At 44.8% G+C, this 26044-nt stretch overlaps 1 protein-coding gene across 1 annotated transcript in view; it reads right to left on the bottom strand.

Annotated features, from left to right (window-relative positions):
• CLCC1 (chloride channel CLIC like 1) overlaps positions 1-26044 on the bottom strand; it is a 153999-nt gene that overhangs the window by 53149 nt on the left and 74806 nt on the right. The window contains exon 6 of the mRNA XM_063428068.1: positions 17687-17777. Within this exon, the coding sequence (XP_063284138.1) occupies positions 17687-17777 (91 nt within the window). The remainder of the gene's footprint in view (positions 1-17686; positions 17778-26044) is intronic.

Raw genomic sequence — 26044 nt, 5'->3', positions numbered from 1 at the left:
ATGGGGTGAAAGAAGAAATACTCCGGGAACTAAGAAAAACGTCCCAACCACTACTATTTCTAGGGGCCCAAATACTAATATACCCGGACCTCTCATGGATGACGCTACAAGCAAGACGGATTCTTAGACCCCTGACGGATTTATTGCGTGCTAGAAACATCAAGTATAGATGGGGATTCCCCCTTTCATTAACAGCCACACACAACGGGACCACCGCTACTGTAACCACAGCAGAGGATATCGCCATATTTACATCTACTTTAAACATACCAGACGTACAGATTCCTGACTGGTACGGTCCGATCCAAGCGCCTCATAACTTCCCCCGTCCTCAGAGATCAAGATGGCAAACACCGCCAAAGAGGCGTCGCAATGACAACCAACCTCACCTCCGAAACTCACAGAGGCAACAGGCAGAACCGCACCGAATCTGACACCCGAGACAGGAATACAACAGAGAAGATATGAAAACCACATAAATTGCCAATACTGCGAAACCTCCTCTTTATTTACAGATTAACATACTGTTTGTGCCCGTTCAGGACAATACGCAAAGGGACTTAGACATTGGTTTCACATTATACAAGGCCTCTTAAGCCTCTCCTTCGAAAAACATGACTCCCGTGCAAAAGTTTCTCCAGAGACTCACAAGAAGACCCAACCACTAGGGAGATCCGTCTCCCTCTGCCACAGGGGAAGCCGGGGACTAAGACGGGGTAGCTCACCCACAACGCCAAGTACCGAGACTGGGAAACGTCAAAGTAGCCTAACGAAACCAACCCAGAGACTTTCACCACCAGGCTGTGGTTGGTAACACACAACATGTATGTGGGACGACTTTCACCCTTGCACCTACCTGAGCGGGGAGCATATGCTGACAATTTACCAAGAGGTTTTTGGTTGTGTTTATATATTTAACACGTTGTCGACCCGATGTGCCCCTGTGCTCCTTCTCCTGTCCCCCCCCCCCTGGCCTGCCTGCCGCTCCCCCCTCTGTATCGCTTCCCCCACCTGCATTGTTTCCCAAGGGCGGCGGGGTGCCGGAGGGACCTCCGGGGGCGACCCCAGGTCCTCTCCTCTCTCGCATGCTCTTTTATCATCCCCACCTTTCTATCACTGTATTATAACTTGCATTTGGGGGTTGTGGGGGGGGGCGGGGGTGGGGGTCATGGGAAACTACGACCAAGAGAAAGCGTGAGAGAGTGCTAATTTAAAGTGAAACCACACACAACCTTACATACAAATGATACTCTAAATTACCCTCCGGGCCCCGAGACCCGATCACAGCAAGTAAAACGGTCCCAATTCATTACAGAAACTTATCACCCGAAACACATCTCTATTCATAATTTGACAGGTGGATTACCCGCCATCACCCCTAAACCACATGCAACAACTTAGACTTACCCCCCCCACCACAGACAGACTGCGAGATACTCTGTAGCTGCAATACAAGCCCAAGCGGTGCCTTATTTGTATCCCCGTGATCACCCAACACACCCGGGGAAAGCCACCGGCTAAAAGGGCTTATCCACCCATAAGACTAACGCACTCTCAATCGCTAGCTCCAGAGTCTATCCAAAGTCTTTGTATATAGTTGGATTTAATCCGGTTTTTCATTGTTACGTTGGTAATTGCACTTAACACTATTTTTCTTAGAGTAAATTTTTCTCACATACTGTTTTCAGGGCATCCACTACTACCACAATCCCATTACTCCACACTCTTTGAAGCAGTGAGATTTTCTTTTTTCTCGATAACCCATCATGGCAACTATTCGCATAACGACCCTAAATACGAGAGGGCTTAACTCCCCATTCAAAAGATCCCTAGCTCTCCGGGAACTTCACACTCTAAGAACGGATATAGCGTTTCTACAAGAAACGCATTTCAAAGCCGACTCGGCCCCAACCCTACGCAATAAACATTACCCAATAGGATACTTTAGCAACTATGAATGTTCCAAATCAAAAGGGGTGGCCATTCTAATAGGTGCACATATACCTTTCACATACCTATCACACCAATCAGTCTCAGATGGTAGGCTCTTGATAGTCAAAGGGAAGATAGGGAACTCCGTAGTGACCCTCGCCAACCTATACCTCCCCAACAGCAAACAATGCAAATACACCCGCAAATATCTTACTGCAGTGGACAAAGTTACGGAAGGGATTCTTTTATTAAGGGGGGATTTTAACATCTCAATAGACTCTGACATAGACACGACCTCCAAATACACCAAGTACAATGCGACCTCTAGGTCCAGAATTGTTAAGCTCCTGGACGAGCATCACCTTTTTGACTGCTGGCGTGTAACACACCCCACCTCCCGGGACTACTCCTTTTTCTCAGTGGTTAAACACACATACTCAAGACTGGACATGCTCTTTCTACAACATAGACACCTACACCTCAAACAATCCTGCGAGTATGGCCCCATTACTTGGTCCGATCATGGCCCCCTCTCCATGACAATTCAGATACCTAACCTGATCCCATCAAGATCACAGTGGAAACTTAATGACACGCTACTCAACGACCCGGCACATGTAGCCCTATTACGAGAGACACTTACTAATTATTTTGAGGAAAACTGTACACCCACAGTATCGCCCACAGTTATATGGGAGGCCCACAAAGCTGTAATAAGAGGACATATAATTGCTCTAGCTTCCAGGCACAAGAAAGCGAGGGAGGCTCAAATTACATCTCTCACGGCAGACATTAGACGCCTGGAAAACGCTCACAAACACCACATGCACCTAGATACCTACAAAGAACTTATAGACAAGCGCTCTTCCCTCCAAACGCTACTGAACGCGAAAATTCAAAGGTCGCTCTTTTACTCTAAACATAAATATTACACTCAGAGCGGAAAATGCGGCCGCATGCTAGCCAGGGCGATACAAAAAGAAAGGCAACAAACGTACATAACCCACATTAAAAAATCTGACAGTAACTCATTTATTGCCAGACATAATGCAAGAATTCCACTCCTACTATACAAACTTATATAATCTAAGGCCTCAACCGCCAGACCCAGAAGACATCCGAAACTTTCTCACTAAGAGACTAGCCCAGACAATGCCACCCAATGCCAGACAAATACTAGATTCTCCACTCACACCCGAGGAATTCTCCCTAATTACACGACAGTTACCGCTGGGAAAAAGCCCCGGGCCAGATGGCTTTACGGCCAAATATTTCAAAACATTCTCTGCTACCCTGAACAAACCATTCCTAAAGGCTTTCAACTCCTTAAACCAAGGATACACCCTACCGCGAGAAACACTAGAAGCGCACATTACACTTATTGCCAAACCAGGCAAGGATCTCACGGAATGTGGCAGCTACAGGCCCATCTCATTAATAAATATTGACCTAAAAATTTTCACAAAGATACTGGCGGTCCGTCTTAAACCCTACTTGCAGGGACTAGTCCACCCTGACCAGGCCGGGTTCGTGCCAGGGCGAGAAGCCAAAAATAATACCACCAAAGTATTGAATCTCATATACCATGCAAAGATGAAAGATGACCCGAGCCTTATCCTCACGATCGACGCCGAAAAGGCGTTTGAGAGGGTGGACTGGTCCCTGTTAAAAGCTACAATGCAGGCCATGGGCTTCGGTCCCAATTGGCTAGCGTGGCTCTCCGCCATTTATTCCAAGCCTGGGGCAAAAATAAGGGTTAATGGCCAATTCACGGACACGGTTCTCATCTCTAATGGTACGAGGCAAGGGTGTCCTCTGTCTCTGTCCAACTACAAAATGAATAGTAGCAAAAGTGAGATCCTTCCCTTAAACATTCCAGAAGAGCTAGGGTCCAGACTTAAACAGACATACCCCTTCCACTGGCCGCAGACCTCAGTAAGGTACCTGGGAATACAACTAACGAACTCGCTGAACAAAACATATGAACTCAACTTCCCCCCACTAATGGCCAACATAGACAGGGACTTAAAAAATTGGAACAAACCCCATTTCGGCTGGCTCTGCAGAGTACACATACTAAAAATGGCCATCCTGCCGAAATTCCTTTACGTACTGCAAACACTGCCCATAAAAATACCATCCTCTTTCTTTAAGATGGTAAAGCACAACCTCTCCAATTTCTTATGGGCTGGAAAACATCCGAGAACCCAATACGCACAATTGACGAGACACAAATCACATGGCGGCCTGGGGGCACCAGACATAGAGACATACCACAGGGCAGTAGTCCTATCCAGAATTTATGATTGGACTAATGCATATAACCAGAAACAGTGGGTACAAATAGAAGCGACAAGCCTACAAGTTCACATCAGCACAATACCTTGGCATGAATCAGGCCTGGAATTGATCCGACAGAACCATACCGACCATCCGACAGTAATCCCTACAATAAGATACTGGAACACTATCAAGAAACTCGAACATATTGCCCCCCACCCATCCCCATTATACCCAATAACAAGAAACCCATACTTCAGACCGGGCCTTTCACAAAATGCTTACCGAGACTTTGGGAACCAACAAGAGCAACTACGCCTGAAAGAGGTAATCAATAGACAGGGAATAGTCCCAATCTCGAATTTAATCCACACACCCACGCACACACCAATGCAATGCTACAATTACGCACAACTCTCGCATTTCATACAAGTGCACCCAACCCTCTCACAAGGTAATAGACCATTGTCTACATTTGAACACAGATCCCTCTTGAGGACAATGAAAAAGAAACACATCACCGTGTTCTATAAAATCCTACAGATGGACCTCCATGCCCACCTCCCAGAATTCACAAAGTCCTGGGAAAAAGACTTAAAGATCACATTAACATCGGACGAATGGGAAACAATATTTAGAAACACCTTTAAGTCCTCTAGTAATACTATCGCCCAAGAGAGTAACTATAAGCGCATTTCTAGGTGGCATTTTACCCCAACCAGAATACGCAATTTCTTTCCGAATTCATCCAACCTCTGTTGGAGATGCAAAACTGACATAGGGACTCCGGGCCATATCTGGTGGTTTTGCACCATAATTCAAACATACTGGAGCAAAATAAACACCATAATAACACTTATAACAAGTTATGCAGTTCCACAATCTCCCGAGGTCCTCCTATTCATGTTATATCCCAACCCTCTACCAAAATCAACACGCCATCTGCTCAATCACCTGCTCACAGCAGCGAATGGTCTAATTCCTCTCAAATGGAAGCAAACCAAACCCCCATCCATTAGGGAATGGATTACCAAGGTAGACTCCATCAGGCAGATGGTCGAACTCTCACACTCCCTAGCGGGCACGTAAGATGTGTTTACTTACACCTGGGCGCCTTGGGACAAATACATCAAAGATTCTGCACTATCTCCACTCCACGATGCATAGCCCACATTGGTTTCATTGTGATAGTTCGATGATTAACCTCCCTGGCAGAAGCCAACCCCTTTTGCAACGCTATTTACACCTCACTGAATTCATGCTTATTGTTATCAATGCTGTCAATGTTGTATTTTAGAAGTTGGTCATTCTATAACCACTCAGCTGTATGAATATGTTGTTACACTCCAGCATATTGTAACGCTCAACCTGATATGAGATGTTTTGACTCATTCTGTTCACACGTTGTAAAGTGCAAAATTAAACAATAAAAGTTAAAAAAAAAAAAAAAAAAAAAAGAGTCACAGTGCAGAGTGAGCTGTGCGGAGCTGCCCTGAGCAGTGTTAGAAGCAGCATATCAAGATCCTGTGCCTGGAGTGGTGAGGGACTTTCCAGGAGAGCTTGTCTGGACTACCAGAGAGTTATTGCTAAATACTACAACATCATTACCAGGAATTGTGACACCATCCATCATTCAAGCAAATAATCTTTTAAAAAGGAAGTTACCCGTCCCGGCGAAACCGGCCTAAAACAACTATAATTTTGAATATATCACCCCCCAAAGCAGGCAAGTTGCCCATACACGATGCAGCAATGGGCAGGAAGAATAAAAAACCCAAGCAAGACTTACCCCGGCCGGGCACCAGTATCGGAGACCTTTGGCGGCGAGCGCATGGCGCACCAGAGCCTGACATGGCCGCCTATATGGACGGCTTTGGGGACTCGGACGAACTGCTCTCCGAGCCAGAGGAGCTCTGCCCACCCGCAGTGGCACCGGAGAAGCCTAATACTAAGCCTCACGCACAGCCAGACACAGCCCCGGTCACAAAAGCTGAAATGAAGGAGCTGCTGGCGGAGCTTCGCCGGAACATCCAGGAAGATGTGGCAGGCATGCGAAGAGACATTAAGGGTCTTACAGACCGCGTGGCCACCGTGGAGCAAGACTCCCATGCGCACACAAGACAACTGTCCTCACTCCAGCTGGAGATGAAATCACTGCAACAGCAGCACATGAAGATGGCACAGGCCATGGCAACAATGGAGGATTTGCGACGCGCCCAGAACATCAAGGTCAGAGGGGTCGCTGAATCAATCCCAGACTCTGAACTTCCCCACCTCATAAGGCGCCTGGTGAGTAAAATACTCCCCCCGAAGCAGGCCAAGGGTGTAGGCCTTGACGGCGCATTTAGAATCCCTAAACCACTAACAGCACCATCAGCAGCAACCAGGGACTTAATTGTTAAATTCCAAAAGCGACAGGACAAAGAAGCGGTAATGGCCGCCATTAGAAACACCACACCGCTCGTCTTCGAGGACATGACCCTCTCTTTTTACACTGACTTATCTAGAGGGACTATGGCCTGGAGATCCACCCTTAGGCCTTTCACCGCCCTACTCCGGGAACGTGACATCAAATACCGGTGGCGCTCACCCCAGAAACTTCAAGTGCTCCAGGGAGATACCACACACCTAATAGCTGATTTGAAAGAGGCAGAAGCCCATCTACCCGCCCTGGGCCTTCCGGCGGACTCAATGAAGCAGCACCGCACAACTTTCAAGCCACACAAGTGGAATCCAGCTACCTCCAAGACCTTTGTCCCAGGTGGACCCAGCCACGCTGCACTGACTGTAACCACCACCTGAATGCTTCCGTAGGGGACGACTAAACCCTACCGGCTAATCACACCTTGGCCTCTTCGCCGCTCTATGTGGACTCTTATTTTACTTACTTGTATTACATGTGTATATTTTTAGGTTTAACTATATGTATAGGGGACGCAAACTAAGTTCATACCCGACATAGGGGCTCCCGCCTTTTATAAGGCGCAAGTATTGACTGTTTCCTTCTGGATGTTATAGTTTCCTTTTTCTAAGACCCTTCATATTGCCTTTCAATCCCAATGATGCTGTAGCTAGGAATTCTGAAATACCTTACACAATGTAGCTTTGATGGAGAGAGCAAAGCCTAGGGGGCCCAATATACTGCCTTATAAGTCTTGCTGACTGTCCACCTGTCAGCCTAATTTACTTAATTAACACTTCACACGCCTGCTATACCCTACGACTCTCCCACCAGTCTTGTCTCTCACCTGTATGCCCAAGCTTTTATTACACAGCGGTAATATACAGCAGCACTAACATGTCTCACCCACGTACTAAATACACCGCAGTAATTGTCAACCAAAGCAGACACACACCAGGCTAGCCTGAATTAAGCTTTTTCAATATTTTGCACCCATCTTGATACTTATCCTGTCTACCCAAAAAAACTAAAAAGTGCACTGTTTATTTTTCAATGCCATGTAAATGTAGTAATGCTATATGTACCTAAGTGCTTGCACCAGCTGTCGTGGCAGTGCAAACTTGATTGTTCTTCACTTGCACAAATAAAATAAAGAATTTAAAAAAAAAAAAAAAAAAAAAAAAAAGTTAGTGGAGTCTACTTGTTGGCTAATATTGATTTTGTTTTTGTTAGAGGGGGATGCTGGTATTTACTATAGAGGGGGGTACTGGGGTTTAGTAGAGGGGGTGCTGGGATTTAGTATAGAGAAGGGGACTGTGATTTAGTATAGAGGGAAGGACTGGGATTTAGTACAGGGGGGGAGAGGGGGACTGGGATTTAGTATAGGGAGGATGCTTTAGGATGCTTTTTTTTTTATACTGTACTTTTCAAAACAAACCTACGTTTCTATGAAAATTTAAGGTTTTGGATTTTTTGCGGACACAAACTTAAACCTGGTTTATGTGGCCCGTGCTAGCCTTTGAGTTTGACATGTTTGTTTACACCCTTAGAACGTGGACTACCTCAAACCCCAAAAGGAAAGGGGACGTATTTTTCTCAATATGCATCCTCATGCCTCATCCTGCCACACATTATCTCCTTCACCTTGGCAAATCTACTCCAAGGCTGACTGTTACCTTAAGGTTCTTGCCACAACTACAGCACTACTTTTACCTGGAACAACTGACAGGTTTTGTCTTGATTATAGTCTGTTCTTATTGTTAATACTAATTTCATACTATTGATATGTCAAACTTTATGATCGTGGAGGACTCCCTATGACAAGCTCATAGTACTGCTTTACTAATCTGGCTGAGCCCTTATTAATACTCAGTCCTTCGATGGTTCCTGAGTTGATCAATATTTCCAACTTATAGATGATGGTAGATTTCCCCCCTAAAGTCCATCAGGCAGACAGCCACATTACACGCAGACCTTCTTTATTACCTTTAATACCACTCAGCCAAAAACACAATATGGCGGTTAGCATATACATATAGTACACTTTTTTTAATCTTTAGAATACTAAATGGAACTTTGGAGTGTAACGTATGGGTGGAAGATAGTGGGGGTATGTATGTTGCCTTTCTCAGGCCTGCACTCGCCTCAATTCACACTCAGATTATGACCTGGACTTGATTTCCTTTTTCCTTTTTTTTGTGGTCCTCCATGTATATAATAAAAGATGAAGGCAGGGACCAGGGCTTAGTATGGCTTGGCAGTCAGTCACATTCTCCTCTTACATGCCACTGGCCTTATGACATTGAGGGTGGTTGTGCTGGCTCCTGTAATCACAGGTCGTTCAACTGCCTTGGAGGTAGACGCTGGTCACAGTTAAAAATTGCTTTTGTTCTGTTGTGTTATTGTCAAAAGTAATGTAATTGTATGGATGTTTGTGACTAAGTGGCTGCTAAAAAAGACTGGATATACCCCATTTGTAATACCTTGGGTTGTCTACTTTTGCAAATGGTATGCTATCATGGGGGTAATTCTAATTCCTGGGCTACAACACGGTATTAAAGGCAACTTAACCAGTCTGGCAAATCTCAATGTGTATAAACTGAAAAATGTAATGTGCTATATTTGACCTTGTAACTTTCAAAAATCTCATAAAACCTGTACACAGGGGTACTGTTTTACCCGTGAGACATCGCTGAATACAAAACTTGATGTGAAATGAAAGCCTTGTTTCTCCTGAATAAGGATCTAGAATAAGTGTTGGTGCACTTCATATGAAAGAGGTGAATTTTGGTTGAACAGATATATAGTCAAATCCCAGGTTTTGTTTAGATCAGAAATTGTACAATTGCCTCCGTCCTTAAGGGGTCAATGAGTTTTGCAGAAACAAAAACACTCACAGGGTTTTACTAAACTCTGATTTATAGTAAATTGAAAACAGAATTGCAAAATTAAGGTCAAAATAGTTGAAGAATTTCTTCAAATATAAGCTTTGCCTTAAATTTGCAATTCACATTTTAGTTTGCTTCAATTTGGAGTAACTCAATATATAGACTATACACACACACACACACACCCACCAGTTTTTAACATTCAGTGTCCCTCCTGAAATTGGCTCCTGGTGCAATGTCCGAGACAACCACCTCCGTACTAAAAAAACTGGCAGGTCTTCAAGTGCTTACGATATTATGATTAGTTGAAAATTCGGGATTATTCTAACTTCAGTGACTGAATAATCTAAATTGTATTAAAGACAGGAGGCGAATATTTGCTTTAACCTACTTTACTGAACCTCCCAGCAGCAAAGAAATAGTTAAACATATAGAGAAAAAAATCAACCAATTAGGACACATCTTAGAACACAACAGTCTGTCAGGCTCCTCCCAAATCCTCTTTCTTGATGCAGCCGATCATAAGTGTAGTCAACCGTGTAAACTTGAGTGATCAATCAACCATGTAAACCGGAACAGAAACCGATACTAGAGACCAATGGAACATAGTCTTCGTGGCTCATGCAGAGAAACTTCACACTAAAAAGACAGAAAACATTGTGAAAGTATAGTCACTTGGAATTGGTGTTTGCAAGATATATACACAGCTATACCCCCTGGATATCACGAGTATAAAACGATTATAAAATCTAAAATAGCCAGAACTAGGTAGATTAATAAGCACCTAACCAGAGCAAACAGAAAACAGGCAGATTAATATAAAGTCTTACGAGAAACCTAGAAAAAAATAAGAGTATATTTGACCGGGGATAGGATACCAATAGGGTGGGAAAATATTTGCCTCCTGTCTTTAATAAAATTTAGATTATTCAGTCACTAAAGCTAGAATAATCCCGAATTTTATGGCAAGACAGGAGGCTTCATATTTGCTGTTTTAAAGCGAGGAAACCAAAGAAAAAGAAGCATGGGACGATTGTCGAAAATAAAAGGTACGGAAGGTAGACTCTCTAGATCAGCTGATGATAGGATGTCTGCAAGGGATCCCCCAGCCATAAAGGCGGAAGAGGCGGCAGCACCTCTGACAGAATGAGCTCCAAAAGATGAATCTATGCCCGCCAAAGCGAGAAGCCATTTAATCCAGCGGGCAATCGTGGGACAAGACACTGGCTTGTGTGGTCGCACATATGAGATAAACAGGGGGCCCGTAGGGTACGTAGAGGTGATCTAGAGGAGACAGTGTTGGACACAACGAGCAATACAGAGAGACGGGTTGTCAGAAAAGTAAGGGTAAGTAATCATTAAGGAATTAGTTTTAGTGCGGCGAGAAATGTTGAAACGTACACCTTGGGGAATGAAATCAATAGCGTGAAAGTCAAACGCTTGAATATCAGACACTCTTCTAAAAGAAACTAAGCAGAGAAGAAGAGCTAACTTGGCTGACAGTTGTCGAAGAGAGAGTGCTTCGTTGGGTGGCAAAGCCTCCAGGAAGGACAAAACAAGAGCAACATCCCAAAAATGCGAATATTTTGGGACAGGAGGTCGAGCAAGTCAAATGCCACGTAACAGTCTACAGATGGAGGGGTGTTTACCTATTGCTGTATTGTCAATTGGGCCATGAGCTGCCGAAATTGCTGAATGAAATACATTAATGGATCTGTAGGATTTACCTTGATCAAAAAGAGAGGACAGAAAATTCATAACGTTAATCAAAGAAGCTGAAATGGGATCAATACCCCTTTCCAAACACCAGCGATGCCAAACTCGCCAGGCCGAGAGGTAAGAGCGTCTAGTCCCGGGGGCCCATGAGTCCCATAAGAGTTTTCTAGCAGTCTCCGAAAGTCCTGCAACATTCCAGAATCCCCTGAAACAGTCCAGGTCACTAACTGGAGATGACCCTGCAACACGACAGGGTGAAGGTTGCCTGCAGGATCCTTGAGAAGATCGTGCGTGGCAGGTAGCAGTAGTGGATAATCCACCAACATCTCCAAGAGATTGGGGAACCATGGTTGGGTATGCCACAATGGAGTCAGCAGTGTTATTGTGGTCCCCAGAGTCCTGAGATGATGGAGAGTGCAAAGGATCATGGAGAACAGAGGGAAGGCATAAGCTACGGACATTGGCCAAGATTGAAGGAAAGCGTCTACTGCCAGAGAGGTCGGATCCGGCAACCAACTGAAAAAATCGTCCGTCTGACGATTCAGGCGAGACGCAAATAGGTCGAGGTTGAATGGACCCCGAAGAAGATGGAGACGGTAAAAAACGTGTGGGCCCAGTTGCAAGTCGCTGGAATCTCTCCAGTGTTGAGAGAACCAATCTGCGACTAAGTTGTCGGAACCAGGTAGATACTGCGCTCGAAGGGAGATGTTCCTGTCCAGACAAAATTGGAATAATTCTTTTGTAAGGTCTGAGAGCATTTTGGAACAGGATCCCCCTAAGTGATTCACGTATTGAACAGCTGAGATGGTGTCCATCCTCAGCACTAGGGAACAATTGTAAGAGTCCTTTGCAAAACTGCGAATCGCAAAGGAACCGGCAATCAACTCGAGGCAATTGATGTGCAATGCCCATTCTGATGGGGACCAATGACCTCCAGTAGAGAGATGTGCGCATGACACATCGCAGCCCAGAAGGCTGGCATCTGACTCTAGGATGGAATCTGGTTGCGAGCCAAAGATGGCTCTCCTGTTTCATGCATCAATATGGGGTAGCCACCAGTTCAGTTTGATTTGGACTTCGTCTGTCAGTGAGATCTGTTGAACGTAAGATGCAGAGTGACATAAAGAGCGAGTCTTCAGACGTTGCATTACTCGGTAATGTAAAGGAGCTGGGAAGATCACCTGTATAGAGGCGGAGAGTAGTCCGATTAAGTCGCGGTCATGACCGGTTTCATCAGCTTGGTGCGGAACAGAGTCCGAAGGGGAGGCATGTGAACTGCCATAAGTCTTGATGCCACCTGAACTGTAGGAAACAGCGATGGGCCGGTGTTATAGGAACCGTGAGGTACACATCTTTCAAGTCCAAACGGGAGAACCAGTCTCCCTCGCAGAGTAGGTCTTGAAGGAGGTGGATACCCTCCATTTTGAAATGTTGGTAAACAATAAAATTGTTTAGGTCTTTCAGGTTGATAAGTGGTCGAAAGTCTCCTGATTGTTTCCGGACCCGAAACATGTTGCTTATGAATCTGTGAGAGGTCAGAGAACGTTCTATAGCGCCCTTGGTGACAAGGTCGTTTAGCACGGCCTTCAAGGTCGCATTGTCTTCTTGAGACATGTGCAGAGGTGGAGGGGGGAGACCTCTGTAGAGGGTCATTTGCAAAATATATATGGAAACCAGATACAGTTTGAAGGATCCATGGATCCTGAGTTAATAGAGACCACTGTTAAAAAAAAAAGGGTTAACCGGCCTGCAATAGGAACTTGAGAATAAGGAAAGTCGATTACCTGTAGCAGTGCGGCCCCGGAGGGAAGCAGACGTCCTGTGATGGATCCTCTAGAGGGAAAGAACTGATTTCCATGAGTCTGATGGTCGAGGCCTGTAGCCTGTGAAGGCAGCTCTGCCAGTTGTTCGGCCCCTGTAGCGACCAGCTCTCCCGGAAAAACGCTGGGCTTTGAACACCCTGCGAAGGTTCCATTGTGCCTTATTGAAGGAGGTAAACACGGATACGTGTTTATTCAGGTCCCGTATGAACCTGCCCCAAATAACAGTCCGTTAGCCTCTGGACCAAGTTCTTTGGTGCCCAGTTCTGCCAGTTTGGCATCAATTTTAAATAACGAAATAGCTACATTGGCTTTGCCCAACAGGCATAATGCACTTTGTGCCCATTCACGCACCATGTGTGCGTCAAAATTGACACCTGCTAGCGTCTCGTCAGCAATTATAAAAATCTGGCTAAGCGGGCCTGCTATATCCATCAGCTTATCTTGGGTGGCTTTTAAGCCAATTTCAATTCCTTTGCGGGGATCTTTGACAGAGGACAACCATTGGTATCCAGTAGGATATTGTCCTTAGTATTATCAAAATTAGTATTGGACATAGGATCAGTGTCCTGAAAGGACTGGTTTTGGGGTAGGAGAAAAGTCTCCGTAACAAATTCAGAAGAGGAAGGGTCACCTGGGAGATCCTCATCTGGATATGCATTGTATTCGTCCATCACTCGTAGGTGATAGCCAGAGGTTGAACCCTTTAAGAAGTCAGATTCTGTAGTCAAAGTGGGTTTGGCATGAGACAATCTAGCTGTCTTTGCTGGGGCTTTGCCTTTGCCAGCAGAAGCACTGTCACCCTTCCAAGGGCGCTTACGTCCTTTGAAACCGACGTACGGGTTGGCATGTAAATAAAGAGGGCCAACCAGTTAATAGATTTCCTTTGTGGAGTGGTGGGTGGGGCAACCGGAAGTGACCAAGCGCTGTCAGCAAGGTATGGAGGTAAGTAGTGGGTTTAAATAGGCCGGTTGCAACCCCTCCCACAACTCCAGGCTCCGCCTTCCCATTTATCCTCCATAGCCAGTAACCTGTGTTTATTATACATTATCCCCCATAGCCAGTAACCTGTGTTTATTATACATTATCCCCCCATAGCCAGTAACCTGTGTTTATTATACATTATCCCCCCATAGCCAGTAACCTGTGTTTATTATACATTATCCCCCCATAGCCAGTAACCTGTGTTTATTATACATTTATCCCCCCCATAGCCAGTAACCTGTGTTTATTATACATTATACCTCCCGCATTTCTGGACTTTTCGGGACTTTTGTTGCAGCCGCTTGGTAGATAACTCCCTAATTCCCACGGTATTATGGAGTTATCTACCAAAAGGCTGAAAGACCTAAATTGGTCTTTCAGCCAAATTTACTAATACTAAGTAAAAATTACTTAGTATTAGTAAATTGTGCCCCTACTCGCAATACCGCGAGTAGGGGCATGTCTATTAAACAGTGAGCAGCCTGTGGCTGCTCACTGTTAAAAAAATAAATAAAAAAAAAATAAAAAAGGGTCCCCCCTCCCTGAGCGGGTGGGGGCCCTAAAGTAAAAAAAGGGGGGAGGACCTATTGTCCTCCCCACCGGCCCCCACCCCTGAGCGGCGGTGGGGGCCCTAAATAAAAATTGGGGGGGGGGGGACCTAATGTCCTCCCCCCTGGCCCCCACCCCTGAGCGGTGGGTGGGGGCCCTTAACAAGAATAAGGGGGGGGGACAACACCTAATGTCCTCCCCCCTGGCCCCCACCCCTGAGCGGTAAGTGGAGGCCCTAAACAAGAATAAGGGGGGACCTAATGTCCTCCCCCCTGGCCCCCACCCCTGAGCGGTGGGTGGGGGCCTAAACAAGAATAAGGGGGGGACCTTTTGTCCTCCCCCCTGGCCCCCACCCCTGACCGGTGGGTGGGGACACTAAACAAAAATAAGGGGGAGGGACCTATTGTCCTCCCCCCTTGGCCCCCACCCCTGAGCGGCGGGTGGGGGCCCTAAATACAAATGGGGGGGGACCTAATGTCCTCCCCCCCTGGCCCCCACCCTTGAGCGGCGGGTGGGGGCCCTAAATAGAAATGGGGGGACCTATTGTCCTCCCCCTGGCCCCCACCCCTGAGCGGTGGGTGGGGGCCCTAAACAAGAATAAGGGGGGGACCTAATGTCCTCCCCCCTGGCCCCCACCCCTGAGCGGTGGGTGGGGGCCTAAACAAGAATAAGGGGGGGACCTATTATCCTCCCCCCTGGCCCCCACCCCTGAGCGGTGGGTGGGGGCACTAAACAAAAATAAGGGGGGGACACCTAATGTCCTCCCCCTGGCCCCCACCCCTGAGCGGTGGGTGGGGGCCCTAAATGAAAATTTAACCCCCTTCCCCCCAGGTGACTTGGGGTCCCCAAACCCCCAAAAAATAAACTCCTACCTACCCCCCTCACCCTAAAAATAATGAGGGAGGACCATTTAACTAAGTACCTTTAAAAATAAAAATACACTTACCATTCGATGTTTTCTTTCTTCTAAAATCTTCTTTTTTCAGCCCCAAAAAAGGCCAAATAAAAATCCATAATAACCAACGCAATAAAAAAAAAATCCATCTTCACCCGGCGAGGGCTCCGCGCAGACTGAGCTCTGCAGGGCGGGGAAAGGCTTATAAAGCCTTGCCCCGCCCTGCAATTAGGCTCAGAGCACTCTGATTGGTGGGTTTAAGCCATCCAATCAGAATGCTCTGACAGGTAAATGAAGAAACTGACAGGTAAGTCTCTACATTTACCTGTTACAGCACTCTGATTGGTTGGTTTGAAATCCACCAATCAGAGTGCTCTGTGTCATTCTACACAGCGTGGGAAAGTTCTTGGAATTTTCCCACGCTGTGTAATTTGACTCATAACTCTCTGATTGGTTACTTAATCCACCAATCAGAGTGTTATGAGTCAAATTACACAGCGTGGGAAAATTCCAAAGAACTTTCCCACGCTGTGTAAAATGACACAGAGCACTCTGATTGGTGGATTTCAAACCAACCAATCAGAGTGCTGTGACAGGTAAATGTAGAGACTTACCTGTCAGTCTCTTCATTTACCTGTCAGAGCATTCTGATTGGATGGCTTTAACCCACCAATCCGAGTGCTCTGAGCCTAATTGCAGGGTGGGGCAAGGCTTTATAAGCCTTCCCCCGCTCTGCAGAGCTCAGTCTGCGCTGAGCCCTCGCCGGGTGAAGATGGATTTTTTTCTTGCGCTCGTTTTTTTTTTTACATTTTTTTTATTGCGTCTGTTATTATGGATTTTTATTTGCCCTTTTTTGGGGCTGAAAAAAGAAGATTTTAGAAGAAAGAAAACATTGAATGGTAAGTGTATTTTTATTTTTAAAGGTACTTAGTTAAATGGTCCCCCCTCATTATTTTTAGGGTGAGGGGGGTAGGTAGGAGTTTATTTTTTGGGGGGATGGGGTGACTAGGGGTTTGGGGACCCCTAGTCACCTGGGGGAGGGGGGTTAAATATGTATTTAGGGCCCCCACCCGCCGCTCAGGGGTCAGGGCCCGGGGGGAGGACATTAGGTCCCCTCCCCCTTATTTTTGTTTAGGGCCCCCACCCACCGCTCAGGGGTGGGGGCCAGGGGGAAGGACATTAGGTCCCCCCCCAATTTGTGTTTAGGGCCCCCACCCACCGCTCAGGGGTGGGGGCCGGGGGGAGGACATTAGGTCCTCCCACCCTTACTTTTGTTTAGGGCCCCCACCCACCTCTCAGGGGTGGGGGCCAGGGGGGAGGACATTAGGTCCCCCCCCATTTTGTATTTAGGGCCCCCACCCACCGCTCAGGGGTGGGGGCCAGGGGGAGGACATTAGGTCCCCCCCCCTTATTCTTGTTTAGGGCCCCCACCCACCGCTCAGGGGTGGGGGCCGGTGGGGAGGACAATAGGTCCTCCCCCTTTTTTTAGGTGTTAGTCCCCTTGAAACAACTTTTCCATCACTATTGTGGCCAGAAAGAGTCCTTGTGGGTTTTAAAATTCGCCTGCCTATTGAAGTCTATGGCGGTTCGCCCGTTCGCGAACATTTGCGGAAGTTCGCGAACGGAAAATGTCATGTTCGCGACATCACTACAGGTCAATAATGTATATTAGAGAGCTATAATTGGAATAGACTCACCTGGGAGGCAAGCAGCAAAGAAAGAGGATTTGGGAGGAGCCTGACAGACTGTTATGTTCTAATATGTGTCCTGATTGGTTGATTTTTTTCTCTATATGTTTAACTATTTCTTTGTTGCTGGGAGGTTCAGTAAAGTAGGTTAACGCAAATATGAAGCCTCCTGTCTTGCCATAAAATCATATTGATCAGATTAGGATATTGATTTACTAGGATTTATTACATTTGTTCTGAGACTATGGCTTTAACCCCTTAAGGACCAAACTTCTGGAATAAAAGGGAATCATGACATGTCACACATGTCATGTGTCCTTAAGGGGTTTTAAACAAGTCAGTAGGATTTTCATCAACCCTTATAGATCAATGTTACTACTGCTTCCTGGCCAAAGGATATGCAATAAACATTTAAGCAGGTCATTGTCATTGTCATTGGAACACTTTGTATTTATGTTAATGATTCCTCTATGTAACATTTATCAACAGGCAGTCTGACACAACGAGTTCAGTGTGCTATAACTGGATCTTACCAAACGGGCCTTTAGTACAGCTGGTCTTCTCTCCACAACTGTCATGCGTTTTCATCTTTGCTATTTTAGCCTGCCATTCAGCAAACGCGACCTAAGAGTTGTGCATATTATAAGCTTAGTCACAAAACATCAAGTTAAAGTAGTGACAATAATTATATTACAGAGTCCCTCCTCTTTACTATGGGTATAAAGCCCCCTGTTCTTTTGTTTTACGTTTATACTTCATTACAGTACAAATATTGTTCTTGCACAACTACAAGCAAATTTATAGACAGGAAGAAAATAATCTATCAACCAAAAGCACAGAGTTGACATAGATTAATAAGCCAACTGTCAACTCTCATACAGACTCTCTCCAGCACATGTGTTGTGCATACTCAAGAGTCAGAGCTGAAAGGAAGACTGAAGTCACTCTGTTCAGATGCCGATGTGTTGGCAGTACACCTAGTGTTATAGGGGAGGGTTGTCTTGCTTGATGAAGTATCTCCCAAGCATGGTCAATTCTTTCACAGTGCAGGTGGGACTGCAGGTGAGTGCTAAACTATTGTAACACCCACATAGTTACAGTCAGGGTTGAATATCTAAAATCCCATGGATTTCAAGATCAGAGACAAAACCCATATACTTAAGGGAGATCATGCCAAACTAATCTTATTGATTTTTTTGATTGGGTAACTAAAATAATAGATCAGGGTGTTGCAGTAGACATTGCTTACCTAGATCTCAGTAAGGCTTTTGACACTGTTGCACATAGAAGGCTTATCAATAAACTGCAATCTTTAAGCTTGGATTCCAATATTGTTGAATGGGTAACAGAGGGTTGTATTCAATGGAGTATATTCGAAGCAGGAAATGCTAGCAGAATGCTTAGTTGTATAGGGAGATAGTAATAGGGATAGTATTAGCAGTAGAAAGAGGGAAGTGCTCATGCCATTGTACAGAACACTGGTGAAACCTCACTTGGAGTATTGTGCGTAATGCTGGAGATCGTATCTCCAGAAGGATATTGATACTTTAGAGAGAGTTCAGAAAAGGGGTACTAAACTGGTTCATGGATTGCAGGATAAAAATTACAAGGAAAGGTTAAAGGAACTTAACATGTATAGCATGGAGGAAAGACGAGACAGGGGGGATATGATACAAACATTTAAATACATAAAGGGAATCAACACAGTAAAGAAAAACTACCAAAACATAATTTCAGGAAGTATTACTTTACTGGGAGTGTAGTGGATGCATGAAATAGCTTTCCAGCTGAAGTGGTAGAGGTTAACACGGTGAGGAAGTTTAAGCATGCGTGGGATAGGCATAAGGCTATCCTACATATAAGAGACAAATGAAAGTATTTAGAAAATTGGGCAGACTAGATGGGCATAATGGCTCTTATCGGTCATTACATTCTATGTTTCTATATGCTCAGCAGAACTTTATGGAATATGTAGTTTAGCAAATACATGGACCAGGGCCGGACTGGCTTACTTGGATACCGGGGAATTTCCCGGTAAGCCAGTGGACTTGGGCCCAGCAGTGCAGTACTTGACACATTTATTTTTTCCTCCTTTGAGTTTTTGTTTGGGTGCTGGGCAGACAATTACCTAGGTAGCTGCTAGAGGCTGGTACACAGAGAGGTGGCAGCCGAGACAGAGAGAGAGAGAGAGAGAGAGAGAGAGAGAGAGAAATTGTCTGTAGTGTGGTTGTGTTTGTCAGTGAGCTTGTAGTGTGTGTGCTTGTGTGTATCAGTGAGCTTGTAGTGTGCTTGTGTATCAGTGATCTTGTTGTGTGCTTGTGTATTTGTCAGTGAGCTTGTAGTAAGCTTGTGTGTATCAGTTAGCTTGTAGTGTGTTTGTGTGCATCAGTGAGCTAGCAGTGTGCTTGTTTGCATTAGTGAGCTAGTAGTGTGCTTGTGTGTGTCAGTGAGCTAGTAGTGTGCTTGTTTGCATCAGTGAGCATGTAGTGTGCTTGTGTAAATCAGTGAGCTTCTAGTGTGCTTGTGTGTATCAGTGAGCTTGCCTGTAATAAGCTTGTGTGTATGTGTCAGTAAGCTTGTCTGTTGTGAGCTTGTGTCAGTGAGCTTATAGTGTGCTTGTGTGTACCAGTGAGCTTGTAGTAAGCTTGTCTGCATCAGATAGCTTGTAGTGTGCCTGTGTGTGTCAGTGAGCTAGTAGTGTGCTTGTGTTTGTCAGTGAGCTAGTAGTGTGCTTGTGTGTGTCAGTGAGCTAGTAGTGTGCTTGTGTTTGTCAGTGAGCTTGTTTGCGTCAGTGAGCATGTAGTGTGCTTGTTTATATCAGTGAGCTTGTAGTGTGCTTGTGTGTGTCAGTAAGCTTGTCTGTTGCGAGCTTGTGTATGGGGCAGGGAGCTTGTGTGTGTTGGTGTGCTGGTCTGTAGTAAGCTTGTGTGGGTAAGAGAGCTTGTGTGGGATATCACTTCTGTGTTTGTCATTAGTGAGTTTGTGTGGGTCAGAGTGGTTGTGTGAGAGCTTGTCTGTAGTGTGCTTGAGTGAATGTTTGTCAGTGAACTTGTGTGTGGCAGTAAGCTTGTCTGTAGTGAGCGTTTGTCTGTAGTGAGCTTGTTTGTGTCAGTGAGCTTTTCTTTTCTTTTTTGTAATAATTTATTTTATTATAATTCAACACATATAAAAAATAATTTCTAGTTTAATAATTTCTAATTTCAGACTAGTAAACTGTCTGTTCTCTCCAGGGACACCACTACTACTAAGGCTCACTTTATATTCCTATCTCTATTCAATATACCCCCTGCCCTTAGAGCATTACAGAATGCCGATGCATTCTCTTTGATGTATTTTTCTTTACCCTCCTTTTTTCTATTTATTTATTTTTATTTTTGTGTTTGATGTAACTCCGCTGAGGGTCCTATTGGGCAGTGTGGGGGTTAAGAGTTAGGGATAGCCTTGAGGCTGCCTTGAAGCAGCAGGTAGTTAATTTGGTCACCCTGTGTATATGGGAGACAGTCAGTTAAATACAGGGCTACCTAGTTTGCAGACAGGACTTTGTTTGGAGGTTCTTTTTGGTAACTAATTTCACTTTTCATGTATACTCCCCCATGTTGATATTTACCAGCTGGATCTTCTGTCCACTCTGCATACATCTACCTGATAGCCTGCACTAGTAAACTCTCTGTTCTCTCCAGGGACACCACTACTACTAAGGCTCACTTTATATGCCTATTTCTATTCAATATACCCCCCAGCCCTTATACCAGATCTCTGGCAGGACTTATTTGCCAAGACCTGATTTCTGGTAGTATTTTTTATTTTTTATCTACTTGCTAAGACCAACACTTCATTGGCTATTTATAACTTCTTGTGACCGATTTTGGTCTCCAGTACTTTTCAACGGTGTTGGTTCTAGCCAGTCTGTACTTTTTTGCAAGGGATACTTTTTTCCACCCTGGCCAGGTATAGGGTCAACTTTAATTAATTAATTAATTAATTTTTTTTACTATTTATGTATTTTTTGTTCTATTAAAGGTACACATACCCACGTCCTCTCTCCCCCCTGTCTTTGTTCATTTTTTATTTATGGTTTTTGGTTCTGTTTTTATTTACTATTTATTATTTTCTCTCCCCTCCCCCTCTCTATGAAAGTACATTTACTGAAGGGGTATATACCATTGAATGAGCAGCCTTCCACCTCGTACTTGTATGTATGGTGGTTCTCTAGCTCATTCTTTTTTCTTGTTCTACATTTATTCCTGGGGTAATGCCCCCTATATACCTCTTAGTAACCTTCATCAGAGTTTGAGGTGTTGGCTTTTCCCCTACACCCCATCTCTCTGTTTCTTTATTTTTAAAAAATAATTTCTGTCTACAGTGAAAGTCACCATTTCTTCCTAATACATAACATATATAGATACTGTACTACAAAATTCTCAATAATAAATATTCCAACTCATTTCACTTTTAAACAGAAATGTTATCACAAAGACTTATCCTATGTAACATAATAACATCATCTGCCAAGCAAGCTGAAATTTTACTTAACAAATCACCACCCTCCTAAATCCAGGTGCAATATGCACTATTCTGTGTAGACAACCCTGTATCTTACTTACACCTGAAACATTTTAAAATTAACTAACTTGGCATCATATACCTTTACTACTACACAAGACATAACTCACCTTGCCTTGCATATTCTTCTTTAGGGGATTACAGTGGACCCTCTATAATATTACTTCTTAGTTTATTAAACCAATAGAAATAATCTAAACTTTCCATCCAGGGGTGTATGTGTCTAAACTCTCCATTCTTTTTCTCCAGAAATTACTGATATCTCTAAGTTTGTTTGACTGATATCGTAAGGCCTCCATAGTTAATTGACACTGAACTTGTGAGTACAGTTGGGCCTGTGTAAAATTCTCAATGCTCTTCCAACTCCTAGCTATTATTATTTTTACTGCCGCCACAAAGTGGACATATATTAATCTATCTTTAAAATGAAGTGATTGTAGATTTAGATGGAACAAGCCATTATGGCCATTATGGACCTCTAGGAATATTTCTCTCTGTTATCTATTCCAGTGCCTCAAAGGCCATGTACCACAACCTTTTCACGTTACCACATTCCCACCAGATATGGCCAAAAGTCCCTTCCGACTCTCTGCATCTCCAAAACATTGGAGAGTTGGAGGTATACATTTTAGTCAATCTGGTGGGAACTAAATACCAGCGATTCATCAATTTAAATAGTACCTCCAAAATACTCAGACAGTGGATAGCTTTACTAGTTTGTATTAACACCTGATCCCATTCAGTCTTAAAAATCTGTATATTAGCTCTTTACCCCACTTCTGCATGTTTACATTCGTTATTGGTGCTTCAATCTGAAGAAGAGCGCTTCTTGCTTTTGAGGCTATGTGAGATACTTTCTCATTATTTAAGTCCATTTTTCTAAACCCGCTATAGGTCTGGCCAAAAAAAATTGTTTGGTGAAACCTCTGATCCTTAAAGGACCACTCTAGTGCCAGGAAAGCATACTCGTTTTCCTGGCACTAGAGTGCCCTGAGGGTGCCCCCACCCTCAGGGACCCCCTCCCGCCCGGCTCTGGAAAGGGGAAAGGGGTAAAAACTTACCTTTTTCCAGCGCTGGGCGGAGAGATCTCCTCCTGCTCTCCTCCTCCGATCCTCCTCTTCTCCTCCCCGTCGGCTGAATGCGCACGCGCGGCAAGAGCTGCGCGCGCATTCAGCCGGTCACATAGGAAAGCATTCATAATGCTTTCCTATGGACGCTGGCGTGCTCTCACTGTGAAAATCACAGTGAGAAGCACGCAAGCGCCTCTAGTGGCTGTCAATGAGACAGCCACTAGAGGACATAGGGGGAAGGCTTAACCCATTCATAAACATAGCAGTTTCTCTGAAACTGCTATGTTTATGAAAAAATGGGTTAACCCTAGAAGGACCTGGCACCCAGACCACTTCATTAAGCTGAAGTGGTCTGGGTGCCTAGAGTGGTCCTTTAAGTAATTATACCACTCTTTCCTAGGTAGCGAGAATTCTTGTATCAGCCTCTCAAACGACTTGATCTTATCTCCTAGTATAATTTGATTAATACAATTTATACCTTTCCTTGTCCACTCATTCGTATTTATATCCTTCACCCGTACTTGTATAACACCAATATTACAATTTCCCAGTATTTTATTGCCTATTCCGCTCAGGGCCGTCTTTAACGCGGGGCAAACGGGGCAGCTGCCCCGGGCCCAGTTACTCCTGGGGGGCCCAAAGCAGCTGCCCCGTGGCCCCGCCGCCCATAGCCTGCATAAAAAAAATTCCCTCCCTACACATGGGCCCGCGGTGCTTGTATTGCGGCTGCACCGGGGCCCATACTCTAAGGGTGCTCACCGGGTGGCCAATACACTTAGGGCCACCCGGTGAGCACTTTTTAGCACGGGCCCGGTCGGATGCTGTGGCCGTTTAACAGCACGACCGGGCCTCCTGCTTTACGGCAGCCTGGGAGGAAGTGACGTCCGGGAGTCACTTCCTCCCTCAGAGATGATGACCCGCGCGGGAGGGAGGCTGAGCCAGGAGGCAGCGAGGAGGGGGACTGAGCAAAGAGAGCCAGTCCCCAACTCCCAACCACCCAAGGCAGCACACTGAACCCCAGGGAAGGTAGGAAACTGGAGGGGGGCTTTACAGTTTGCCCATGTGTATTTACAGTTTGCCCATCAGTATGTGTGTGTTTATGTCTGTCAGTAGGACTGTGTGTGTGTGTGTCAGTCTGTCTGTCACCAGGTCTGTGTTTGTGTCTGTCACTAGGTCTGTGTTTGTGTCTGTCAATAGGTGTGTGTGTGTGTGTGTCTTGTCTGTCACTAGGTGTGTGTTTTTGTCTGTTACTAGGTGTGTGTTTTTGTCTGTCACTAGGTGTGTGTTTCTGTCTGTCACTAGGTCTGTGTTTCTGTCTGTCACTAGGTCTGTGTTTCTGTCTGTCACTAGGTCTGTGTGTGTGTCTGTCACTAGGTCTGTGTGTGTGTCTGTCACTAGGTCTGTGTGTGTGTCTGTCACTAGGTCTGTGTTTGTGTCTGTCACTAGGTCTGTGTTTGTGTCTGTCAATAGGTCTGTGTGTGTGTCAGTAGGTATGTGTATGTGTGTCAGTTTGTCTGTGTGCCTGTCAGTAGGTCTGTGTGTGTGTGTCTGTCAGTAGGTCTGTCTGTGTGTGTGTCAGTGTGCCAGTATGTCTGCCTGGGTATTAGTATGTCTGTGTGTGTGTGCCACTATGTCTGTCTGTGTGTATGTCTGTGTGTCTGTCAGTAGGTCTGTGTGTGTGTCTGTGAATGTATGTCAGTATGTCTCAGTATGTGTCTGTGTGTGTGTCAGCATGTCTGTCAGTGTATGTGTTTGTCTGTCTATATGTGTCTGTATATCTGTGTGTCTGTATGTGTATCAGTGTGTATCTGTATGCTGTCTTTGTGTGTTTCGGTGTATCTGTGTGTGTGTGTCTGTGTATCTGCATGTGTGTATATGTGTCTGTATATCTACATGTGTGCCAGTGTGTATATCGGTGTGTCTGAATGTTTTTCAGTGTGTGTGTGTGTATAAATATCTATGTGTGTGAGTGTGTGAATGTGGAGATGTATGCACATATACAAACACTACATACAAATACACCCCTGCATTCAAACTCCAACACTACGTACAAACACACACCAAAATTATATGTAAACACACCCCTGCATTCAAAAACCAACACTACACATAAAAATACATGCATGCAAGTACGCCAACACCACATACATTCCATACAAAAACCTGTTTACATTCAAACACATAAAAACAGCTTAGTGCTAAATACAAACCTTCAAACATGGGTAAATGGTAGAGCCCCAGCTGTCAATGCATTGCTGGAGTTGCACGACAGATGGGGAACTACCTTTTAATCACCCGTGCGATAGGGAGGCTCAAAAAAATTTGTGCACCTCTCTACATTAGGACTGCCACTGCGTTGGGGTGGACGGGATTGCACACCTGGGGAGAGGGTACCAGGGGGCCCAAGCAAATGCTTTGCCCAGGGTCCAATCAATATTAAAGACGGCCCTGATTCCGCTGCTAATCCTCAACCTTTCCCATTCCAACAAGATTGATTTCAAACAATTATTTAACCTCTTAAGGACACATGACATGTGTGACATGTCATGATTCCCTTTTATTCCAGAAGTTTGGTCCTTAAGGGGTTAAAGAACAGACTTTCTTAATTCTCTCATCTCGATTAGTCATCAATATCAGTTGATGTAATTTATCCATTTCGGACATCTCCATTTCTAATTGATACCAGCCCTCTTCCTCAGAACTTGTAAGTTGCGTCTTATATATATGGAACATCCTATTAGTTAAATAGGTAAGGTTCACATTTGGAAAATTTTTGCCTCCATTCCTACTCTTCTGCATCAGAAGTTTTTTATTCATTCTTGGCCTTTTTTCTTTCCATATGAAATTATTTATATCTCGTTGTATCATAGCTAACCATGGTTGGGGCATTCTTAAAGGAATCATGTGAAAGAGGTATGACCATTTAGGCAGGGCCGGATTAAGAGCACACTGGGCCTGGTGCTGACAATTATGATGGGCCTAATTACGGAATCTTATCGACCAAAAACATTAAAACAATCATACCTCCCAAGCGCCATGTATCTGATGGAGATGGTGCTGGAGGGTAATTCATAGGATGCAGCTATAAGAAAACACATACTCTATGCTAATCTCTCTCTAATTTCTATCTTTCATCTTTCAATTAAATCCATAACCCTTAACAGCAGTGTCCAGTGAAGCAGGCAGTCAATGGGCAGGGTAAAAGGGTGGCCACTGGTGCGAATCACGTGACCAGACCTGCCAAAAGGGGAGAACATG

The sequence above is a fragment of the Pelobates fuscus genome, chromosome 7, assembly GCF_036172605.1.
Source record: "Pelobates fuscus isolate aPelFus1 chromosome 7, aPelFus1.pri, whole genome shotgun sequence".
NCBI classification, from domain to species: domain Eukaryota; kingdom Metazoa; phylum Chordata; class Amphibia; order Anura; family Pelobatidae; genus Pelobates; species Pelobates fuscus.
Note: the sequence above shows the minus strand (reverse complement) of the source record. Positions and strands in the feature narration are given on the sequence as shown.